At 44.7% G+C, this 11,498-nt stretch overlaps 1 protein-coding gene across 1 annotated transcript; it reads right to left on the reverse strand.

Annotated features, from left to right (window-relative positions):
* Positions 1-1,156: 1,156 nt before the first annotated feature.
* On the reverse strand, positions 1,157-3,144 carry LOC129199984 (uncharacterized). Its single transcript, XM_054811237.1, has one exon. It carries the CDS (start codon positions 2,278-2,280, stop codon positions 1,441-1,443), a length of 840 nt encoding a protein of 279 aa, XP_054667212.1. The 5' UTR covers positions 2,281-3,144; the 3' UTR covers positions 1,157-1,440.
* Positions 3,145-11,498: the final 8,354 nt, after the last annotated feature.

Raw genomic sequence — 11,498 nt, forward strand, 5'->3', positions numbered from 1 at the left:
CCACACTCCAGGTATATTGGACAATAGCTTGGGACCATGGCCATTCTGTATTTCTTTGGCTACAAATTAGTGATGAAATACAAAAAAGTGTTATCAGTCTAATCAAACAATTCATAATATTCATAATTCAATAGATAACAGGCTAAAGAAACTGGTCCTTAGAATTTTTACACAGTCTAAGTTTCAAAGGTCCCTCTTGCGTACATGTCCACTGATCTGGCGGTGCCTTCTTTACTCGAGTGTAGTGAATCCAAGGCTCCACTCCTTCTACCTTGATTGTGGTATAAGTTGTTAACAGTACCTGGAAAGGTCCCTTCCACTTCTGGAGTGGTTCAGAACCCCATGTCCTTATATACACAAGGTCACCCGGCTGGTATGGATGTACAGGCGTATCAAGAGCAAGCGGCCTGGTCAGCACAATATATCTTCTAAGCACTTCAAGGGTCTTTCCTAAAGAAATCAGATATGTTTGTAAATCTATTTCCCCTGTTACCCTCATGTCCCCTGGGATTAAGGGAGTTTGGTAGGGTTTGTCATATAATATTTCATATGGACTTACACCGTCTTTAGACCTTGTTTGGATTCTTATTCTTAACAGAGCTAATGGCAAAGCCTGTGGCCATTTCAAAGATGTTTCTTGGCAAATTTTACTCATTTGTCTTTTCAAGGTCTGGTTCATCCTTTCCATTTTCCCGCTTGATTGCGGTCTCCAGGGAGTATGTAAATTCCAATTTATCCCTAGGATTTTACTTACTTGTTGGACTATTTCTGCTACAAAATGTGGTCCTCTGTCAGAAGATACGCCCAATGGTACCCCAAATCTCGGTATTATTTCTTTTAGTAATATTTTGACCATTTCTCTTGCTTTGTTGGTGCGGCAAGGAAAAGCCTCCGGCCATCCAGAAAACGTATCAATCAATACCAACAAATATCTATATCCATTCTGTCTAGGTAACTCAGAGAAATCGATTTGCCAATAATCTCCTGGGGAATTACCCTGCTTTGTTACTCCTAAAGGTGCTTTCCTCTGGTTTAAGGGATTATTTTTAAGATAAATTGGACACTTAGCTATTATTGATTTAATTATTCCTGTCATTCCTACACACACTACAGATGTTCTCAAATTTGTAACCATAGCATCCACACCCCAATGTGTCTGTTCATGTTCTTCCTTTGCAAGCTCTGTCATAATTTGTGGGGTCACTATTACCTGATTCTCTGGTGTTACCCACCATCCTTCCGCATTTTGGGATGTCTTTAAGTTCTCTGCTAGTTGTTCGTCTAGCTTACTGTATCTTGCTTTTAAATTTGGAATTTTTATCTGTTTTACTGGTATTAATGCAAGGATACCTCGTTCTGCAGTCTCTTTTGCAGCTTTATCCGCCAATCGATTACCTATATTTATAGCAGTTTGACCAAACTGATGAGCCTTGCAATGCATTACAGCCACTTCTGTACATCTTGCAAAAGTTGAAGAACTTCCTCCTTATATTTTATAGGTGAGCCCTGGGCTGACAACAGTCCTCTTTCTTTCCAGATGGCTCCATGAGCGTGGATCACACCAAATGCATATTTAGAATCCGTCCAAATGTTTACCCTTTTCCCTTCTGCCATCCGTAAAGCCTGCTTCAGCGCCACCAATTCTGCTTTCTGCGCTGATGTATTTGCAGGTAGTGTCCCTGACTCCAATACCTTGTCAGTGGTAACAACAGCATATCCGGCTATTCGCCTTCCCTCTTGCACAAAGCTGCTTCCATCCGTAAACAATTCCAGATCAGGATCCTTCAAAGGTTCGTCCTTCAGGTCCGGTCTGCTGGAATAAACTTGTTCAATAGTTACCAAGCAATCGTGTTCCAATTTCTCAGTAGGATTTTCTGTTGTCAGGAACATTGCTGGATTTACAATTGCTGTGGCTTTTAATTCCACATCATCTTGTTCCAATAGGACAACCTGGTATTTCAACATTCTGCTAGGGGATAGCCAGTGACCCCCCTTTTGTTCCAAGACAGTTATAACCATGTGTGGTACATATACCACTATCTTTTGGCCCATGGTTAATTTTCGGGCTTCCTGGATCAGCAGCACTGTCGCTGCCACGGCACGCAAACATCCCGGCCATCCTTTACTCACGTTGTCAAGTTGTTTAGAGAAGTATCCCACTGGTCGCTTCCAGGATCCCAGCCGTTGCGCCAGTACTCCAAGGGCCAAATGTTGCCTTTCGTGCACAAACAGCTCAAAAGGTTTGGTTAAGTCAGGTAAACCCAATGCGGGGGCTGTCATCAATGCCTTTTTGAGTTCTTTAAATGATTTGTGGCATTCAGGTGTCCAAATCAAATATCGGTCTTTGGATTCCTTCAAGGCTTCATATAGGGGTTTCACATACAGTCCATAATTTAAAATCTAGAGTCGACACCACCCAATCATTCCCAGAAAGGCTCTCAATTCCTTTGGGCTGTTAGGTTCAGGGATCTGACAAATGGCTTCTTTTCTTTCATTTCCCAATTGTCTCTGTCCTTGAGATATCTCAAATCCCAAATAAATCACTGCTTCTTTCCCTATCTGGGCTTTGTTTCTGGAAACTCTGTATCCTCCTTGGCCCAGGAAATTCAGTAAACTGATGGTCATTTCAAAACATGTTTCTTTGCTTTTTGCTGCTATCAAAATGTCATCCACATACTGTAATAATATACCGTCTCCTTGATTCTGTTTCTTCCACATTTCTAACTCTTTTGCCAATTGATTTCCAAATAATGTGGGGCTATTTTTAAATCCTTGTGGAAGTACAGTCCATGTTAGTTGCATTTTTCGTCCCGTATTAGGACTTTCCCATTCAAAAGCAAATATGCTTTGACTTTTTGCATCCAGAGGTATGCAAAAGAAGGCATCCTTTAAATCCAGTACAGTAAACCATTTATGTTCCTCCTTCAAAGATGTCAGTAAAGTGTATGGATTAGCCACTACTGGGTGTATATCTTGAACTATTTGATTTATGGCTCTTAAGTCCTGGACCAGTCGGTATTCCTTGCCTCCTGATTTCTTCACTGGTAATATAGGGGTATTATATTCTGATTCACATTCTACTAACAGTCCATATTCTAAGAATTTTGTAATTAATTCCTCTAATCCCTCTTGGGCTTCCCACTTAATAGGATACTGTTTTTGTCTTACCGGTTTGGCTCCGGGTTTTAAAGTCACCTTTACTGGTTCTGCCAGTTTAGATCGTCCTGGAGCTTCACTTGCCCATACCAAAGGGGTTACTGCATTGTCCACCACTTCTGGAATCTGTTCCTCCTTGGAGGAGTCCTGTAACATAAACACTCTCGCCTCTATGGCTTTTGATTCTGGTATTAGTAATCTGATTTCTCCATCTTTAAAAATTATTTGTGCATCTAATTTGCTTAATAAATCTCGCCCTAATAGAGGCAACGGACATTCAGGCATATACAAAAATTGATGTGTAACCCACTGTTTTCCTAACTTAAATTTTAATGGTTTCAGGAAAGGCCGGTTCTCCTTTTGCCCCGTCGCACCAACGACCTCTGCTGATTTATGGCTGAGTTTTGCTTTACATGTGTTCAATACCGAATATGTAGCCCCTGTATCTACTAAAAATTCCATTTCTTCATTCCCTAACCTTAATGTAACCAGGGGCTCAGCTAGGGTTGATTCCCCCGGTCCCCTTCATGACTCATTATCCAAAGTCATCAATTTAATAGCCTGGAGTGTTGAATTTAATCCCCCAGCTTTGGGACAATCCTTTTTCCAATGCCCACGCTCTTTACAAACCATACATTGATCCTTCGCCAATCTAGGGACCACTCTTCCCCTCCCAAGCCCCCAATCGACGATATTCATTCCTCGTCCTTTTCCCATGCCCCCCTTATTATTCTCAGTCAAAATGGCCAGAATTTTCCCATCCCTTCGCATTTGTCTGACTTTTCTTTCTTTTTCTCTATTGTTATACACAGTCCAAGCTATTTCAAGCATTTTGCCCAAATCTCTGGACTCAGCTCCTTCCAATTTTTGAAGTTTTCTCCTGATGTCTGGGGCTGATTGTCCCATAAATATAGAGGCCAATTGTATAGCCTCCTCAGGTTCCTCTGGGTCCAGATTAGTATATTTTCTAGCTGTCACCTTCAGTCTTTCCATAAAGGCCGAAGGGGATTCGTTTAGTTCTTGTCTTACTTCATATAATTTAGACCAATTAATTGCTTTTGGCATTGCATGTCTAACACCAAATAAAATCCACTTCTGGTACCTAGTCAGCATCCCTCTGGGTCCCGGCTGATTAGGGTCCCACTCGGGATTTGTGGATGGAAAATTCTGGTCCACTGTCCCTTGTATATTTCCGTTAGCATGGGATCTTTCCACTTCTTTCCTGGCTGGATTTAATACCATTTTCTTTTCAGTACTTTCCAACAATGTATCCAATATTACTTGTAAATCTTCCCAATCGGGGTTTTGGGTTCTAATTATTGTTTCCACTACCTTGGCAACCCTTTCAGGATCGTCCCGATAGGTGCCCGCAGTCTCCTTCCATGCCCTCAAATCAGTTATTGAGAAGGGGACTTTCACCATTACTGGACCTTCATTGCCAACAGCCTGTCGAAGAGGGGCCTGGAGGACAGTTAATCCGTCTCCTCCCCTTCTTCCTCTCGTTCTCCCTGCAATCGGGCTGAATCCTTCTGCCTCCCCTTCCACAGGAGAGGCAGAAGCATTGTTAGCCTCCAGATTTTGATCCCTCTGATCATTTCCTAGCCTTCTGCGAGGCGCAACCAATAGTTCAACATCATCATCTTCAAATTCACGTTTAAGACACCGTTTACCATTATCACAAGCTCAGCAATCTTTTTCCAAATTTTTATCAGGTTCCTGCCCCTTTAATGCCATTATCGCGGAATCAGGTGAAAACAATTCACATTGCCTTTGCCATTCCGGATGATTTCGCAATGTGAAAAACAGATCTACATATGCCATTTCGTTCCATTTACCTTCCCTTTTACAGAATAACATTAATTGCAAAATGGTGTTATATTGCAATGTCCCATTTTCCGGCCACTTTTCCCCATTTTCTAAAGTGTATAGTGGCCACCAATGATTCTAATATTCAATCAACTGTTTCCGAGTCAAAGGATCAACATTTCCCAGATCTTTCCAGTGCTTCAAAATGCATCCCAGTGGTGTTTTTCGTGGGATTGGTTTCTTACTCGGAAAAGTGCCCATCTCCCAGGGACTTAGTGGTTGTGATTGTGCACTATCACAAGCACTCAGTCAGAGGGACCCCAACCCGTGTTAGAGCTCCCTCAGGGATTTCCCCTGCCACTGGAAATCCCAGGGATTTCTCCTGCCACCAGAAATCCCAGCCTTGGAGGCTTCCCCTCCCCTCTGGGCCCTGCTCCACAGGCTTTCGCCTAGCAGAGACTTTTACCTGAGACGTCTCCCCAGCCCAACTCTGCGCAGCTTTCACCGCGCCTTACGAGCAGGCCTCCCGTGCTCTTGGCGTGGGCCTGTCCCAACGTGGGCCTGTCCCGGCGTGGGCCTGTCCCGATACGGGCCTGTCCCGATACGGGCCTGTCCCGGAGCCACGGGGTCCTTACATAAGGTACCTTCACATACTTCAATTAAATGAGAATGCCTTTACCTCTCCCAGGGGTCTTGCTCAAAGCTCTTCGGTCCGGGGATCGGAGGTTCTGCCCGAGAATTCCCCGGTGCCGGCTGGAGGTCCTGCGATCCCACGGATCCGTCGAGGTTCAAAAGCAGTGTCCCATCTGGGTCGCCAGAACTGTCACCGAAATCCGGGAATAAACCTCGTAACACCAATGTAGTGTTAAAAGGCAGGCATTCTTTATTGCAGCGCTGGATGCACGGGGGATAGCTCCACCCAACGTGCATGCCAGGTGATCACCAACACACAGGTTATATAGAATTAAAACATACATGTTCATTATATTTCCAAGAAAAGGCAGTCCTATGATAATCATTTCTGGGAAATCATTTCCATATTCGCCTCCCCATCACGCATGCTCAGTGATTTGAGTCGGTGGTCCTCAAGGGTCTCTGGTGGTCGTCAGTGGTCTTGCACCTGTGTCTGCTGGATGACCTCCTTCATGCAGACATGCACAGTACCCTTGTTGTAGGTGCATCTACCCATAGCAACTTACTTCATAAGATTAATATTCCCGGGCCTATTGTCCGATTGGGTAGGGACTGTACAAGGAACATAGCAGCATAGTATCTTGCCATGGTCAGTTAGCTTCATTACCTATTACCTTGGTTACAAACTAATTTTCCCAATCTGATTCTATAGCTACCTTATAACTTTAAGTTACAAATATAATCAAATTATCCTAACTTTTATAACTTTTGATTGCTTGTCAAAATATATGTGACAATCTAACAGCAGCAGGATTAAACATACAACTACTATACAGGTAAATTTCAACACATGTGAAATATTCTGCCAGTCAGAAGCTCAACAGGGGAAAATGCCCTAAGGCAGAGTTTTATGACAGCACACAGTTGTTGTACAACGCACAGCACAAACCTACTGGGTATCAGTCTTACTTGCTTCAGATTTGGTGCACTTCTCTTTTCTAATACCTGCGGGTGTGCAGTATATGAAGTAAATGTTCAACTTTTAAAGCTGCTTCTCTCTTGGCACACCCGAATTCTGAAAACTTCCATAGAAGTGTGCAGCCTGAAGCAGTATTTTGTGTTCAGCTGTTTGGGTCTCTCTCTTCTAAATAACTTGGTGCTTCCCTAGAAAGTGAAAAAGGAGGGTTTATAGCAGTAATGTTGCGTGGAAATGCACATTGCAGTATATAACAAACTGCCGAGGGAGAGAAGAATTTGCTAAGGAGATAAACGCATGTCTGACCTTGAAGGTTGTGGATGTCCCCTCCCTGGAAGTGTTCAAGGCCAGGCTGGACGGGGCTTTGGGCAACCTGGTCTAGTGGAGGGTGTCCCTGGTTTCCATGGTTGGAAAGAGATGATCTCTAAGATCTCTTCCAACGCAAACCATTCTCTGATTCTATGGTAAGCTGCATTTCCCATGCAGCTGCGAGTCTACACAGGGGTGCAGGCACCCTGCCTGTCGGACAGGCAGCTCAGACGAGGATCTGGGCAGCTGGACGCTGCAGCAGCTTGGCAGGCTGTAGCAGCTCCCTGGGGAGTGGGGCAGCCCTGCAGCCAGCGGCCAGGGGCTGCTGCACCTGGGGGAAACCAGACAGGCAGCGTTGGCCATCTCTGCCTGCTCCCACTGAGACGTCTGGTGGGACCAGCTCACTCCAGAGAGATGGCATCCTGTCTCTTAAACATCTAAAAAAGCCCCTCGCTTGCCCACCTGGAAATGTTTTCACCTGCTATGGCTGGAGGCTGAATGCTTGCTGAAAATAAAATGTTTTTCTGCTGTTGTTTTCTTAATCCATTTTGCCTTCATTAGTCAGCACAATGCTGTGGACCATAAGGGTGAGAACCAGCGTAAGCTCACCAAAGTCAAAACGGCACATATTTCTGTGAATTATCAGGAGTAATTTAGCGTTCATAATCAGTTTCATATCTAGTACTTCTTAAATAAACTGCTGGTGCATATTTCTGAAGTATTGAAGAATAAGCTGTTAGTGATGGTATCAGGAGAATCCATTAGAGGAAGTTGATGATCAATGAGATGATGAGGAGGCATTCATTATAAAGTTACACAACCTAAGAAGAGCTGAATTCTGTCCTTAACAGCATACTGGTATACTAAGCTTAGTTGACAAATACTGAAGTCCAGGAGGCTTTCCCTGCCCACTCTCTGTTTTTCCCCTCTGTGAGGAGTTATGCTTCTACCTATGCCTTTACAACTTGATAACGACTTGGGGCATGTGCTGAGAATTCCACCTCATGAATCTGAATAATGTCCTTCTTATAAAAGTGTTCAGTGCTTTCGGAGTTTGTTTATTTTTCCTTTCATACGTGATGTTCAGAGAGGATGGCGGGATGCCCAGGACGTTGTTCTTCATAACTTCATCAGAGCTGTTGGTAGATAAATCATCCTTTTATAGGATGGTTACAGGATTCCTCTCAGGTTTCCTTTCTGAAAGGCACAAAGTTGTCTCCACCCTTACTGATCCATCCTGCTTATATCTGAATATGCCAACATGTATTTGGTTACCTGCCAAAGTCCAGCTTTACGGAGCCAGCTACATCCACAGCTTACTTCTAAGCGCAAGCCAGTTTGTGTTCACGCTGCACGCTGGCAGTATGCCAGTTCGGCAAGCACCCTTAAGCCTCCGAATCATTCAGTACGTTCTTGCAGCTCCCTCTGACATGTCTTTTCAGTGCACCGTATTCACCCCACCGGCGACCTGACATTCTCTAGAGCTTGGCTCGCTACATGGAACCACCTCAGCCAGTGCCTTGCCAGCTGCAGGCAAGATGCACCAGCAGCTGCAACAAAGAGCCAGCTGAAAGTTATCCTCAGCTTTGCGTTAGGGCCAGAGACCTCAAAAAGTGGCCATTATGGCTTCAAATAACCAGACTCCAAAACAAATGAGTAAAGACTGATGAAAATATAGGCTCTGAAAGATGATGCTCTGGGAGGCAGGATGCAGACAACCAGGTGCTGTTATGCAACGGTCCAGGGCGCCTTTGGGAAGCGGGGAGTTGGGACTCTTTGGGAGTCGGTGGCTCTGGCTGTCGCTAAATCCTCACTCAGATGCTGGGCGAGCGGATCCTGCTCCCCAGCAATTGTAGGGACGCAGCAGGGAGCTGAGAGCTGCCTGGCACAGAGACGCTGCCTTAATTATCACTGTGCTGCTCCTGACAGGAAAGCAGAAGGGGGGTGTGTGTGTGTGTGTTTGCGTATTTTTTCTTTTTTCTTCCTTACACTCTGTAAAGAGGTGAATGGTCTTGACTGGTCTTGCGTGTGTCACTTCATGCACGCGGTAGTGCTAAAGCACAAAACTACTGACTGTCCATTCCAGACAAAGAAAATGAAGGAGGTCTGAGTAATTCGGCATGATGCTCATAAACAAGGATGGTGCTCTGCTGTAATTCTGCTGGCAGAGTATGTCAAAAACTAGACAGTCCCTTTTTTTCCAGTAAGTAGCAGCAGACTGTTCTGCCTTACAGCCTGGTTCTGCCTTCTGAGGCCTCCTGCTTTGGCAAGAGCAGAGGAGAGTAACAGAAGAACTGGTGAGAAGAATGCTAATCTCTAATTTCAGAGGGTTAATCTTTGATTTTATCTTTCCATTTTTTATATGGAAAAAACCCCCCACACCCACACCTCAACAAAATAATTTAACTTTGTCATTGTGAATTAAACTGGTTTTGGTATGAAATGCACCCTGACCAAACTTACTGCTAACAACACCTGCAAATAGAAACCCAATCCTTTTCTCCTAGGACATCATGACATTGCACACCTCGACTAAGAATTTCAAAAACCCCAAACTTATTTGCGCCTTTCCTTTTGGAGACTGCTCTTAAAACATATTCTCGCAGGCACTGCGCTTGTGACCTAGACAGGGAAATGGCAGGCAAGGAAGACAGCTTTTTGGAAAAAAATCGTTGCTGTCGGTGTACCAGCAAATGCTGGCTAGAAACGAGCACAGGCATGTTTTATTGCACAGGGTCAGAGAGTGGCGTGTACAGCATGGACAAGGCAGAAAATCACTTGCTCTGGCAGGGCATTAGGGCCTCCACCTAGAAACCTCCACAGGAGTCTTTGGAAAAATTCATCCACGTGCCGGAGAGTGCAGAAGTACTGCGGAGGTGTCCAGCGGAACTAGAAGGAGAAACCGAGGTCCCTTGGCCTTAGCCAGAGAGCAGATGGGAGCTCCTGAGCAGAACTAAGGGGGAGCGCTTTTCAAATAAAACCATCAGTGCAGACTCTTAGTTTTCCACGTCAGTCTCAGTAGAGGCCCTGAAAAATCTGGATGGAGTCAAAGAATTGGTACTAGAATAATATCTTGAATTCCCTCTGCTTTACTTGCATTTTTGAGCGACTGAACCCGAGTCATCTTTGAGAAATGCTAATCTGATTCTATGAGGCACCTTAATGTTTCAAGACGTGTTTTGGTTGTTGTCAAGAACAAAGAGAGGTGGGCCAAGCACAGCCTCCTGTGCTCAGGAGAGCCCCCTGCTCAGGAGAGCTTCCCCCTCTCAGCTCTGCTCATGTTTTCACATAATAAGAAATTGGTGGGTTTGCTTCAGGTTATTCTCTCTAGAAGCCAGAGTTAAGCAGATTGATCAATTTTTAAGCACCAAAGTTATGTTGGTCCTGTTCCGTTCTCTTAGCATCTCACCAAACTCGCTATTCTGAGAGAACTTCTGCCTTTACAGCTGCGTCCCAGTTCAGGCCTTTTAAAGGAAAGAAAGATATAATGAGTGCTCGCTTGCACGCCCTCTGCCCTGCTCAGCATCACGGCTTTCCTGACACACACTTTCTGTGTGCCTGCAGGGTAAGTTCTTGATACCTCAGATACCTGTTGTTATCTTGCACCCCTTTGGTCCCTGGGTGCTGGATGACATTTTCATCCTTGCCTTCAGCAATTTGACTTATTTTTCGCTTCCTGCATCTAAGGCACCTTCTTTTCTTTAAGGCGTTAAAGAATGTGCAGTTAAGTCACCTTGGTCCGTTATTGCACACAACCATGGGTGTGCTGGAAACACACGTAATGGGAATTTTTTTTCTCTTAGCCCTGGCATTGTTTCTTCAAGGAACCGCTCCTTCTCTTCCTTTACCTCCCAAGGGATTTTTGCCTGCCAGTGCTCGGAGCTTATTCAAGCCTGCCAGTTCTCTGCGGAAAAGAGGTGTCAGCAGTGGGTTCTGTTCTAATGCAAAAAATAAGAAGAACACCCGCTCCATGCTAGTGTCAGCTTCATTGAAAGGGAAGCCCTTTTCCTTACGTTGGATCTGTCAGCTAGTGTGTAGGCATAAAGCAGCACGCTGAGCGCTCTTCAGCGTGAAGAAGCTTTCCAATATAACTCTGAAAAGAGAAGAGATGAATCACTGAGTGTACTGAAGGTGACGATGTAACTCTTCTCCCTGTCCCAGGCTTAAAAGAGTGAAGCTAAATAAGAGAGAATGGCGACTCTTAAATCTTCAGCAGAATCCATCATTTCCTGCCTGACATTGCAAGAGACAGGTAAGGAATGCCCTGCCTCCCCTCTGCTCAGGCAATCACACCTTGGGAAAAAATGGAGTGTGAGAAGAGTCACACTCTTTGAGGTCAGTCCCTTTACATCCGAACAGGGAGGCTGACCTCTTGAGAGTGCTCTTCTCCAGCAAAGAAACTGTGCAGTCTGGTGTTGTTTGGGGAATGCTCCTCTCAAGGTAGTCCCAGGGAACTTGATGTGTGCTCAGTTGGCCTAAGGAAAAATACTGATGAGCTACACTTAGTGATTTAAGTATCAGTCGTTTTAGCATGGTAGTCACCTTTCTTACCCTGGCAGCAGCTAAAGGCTGCAATTGGGAGGGCATGGTTTATTGGATGCGGTCTTAGTTTGCACCA

Source organism: Grus americana, chromosome Z (assembly GCF_028858705.1).
Source record: "Grus americana isolate bGruAme1 chromosome Z, bGruAme1.mat, whole genome shotgun sequence".
NCBI classification, from domain to species: domain Eukaryota; kingdom Metazoa; phylum Chordata; class Aves; order Gruiformes; family Gruidae; genus Grus; species Grus americana.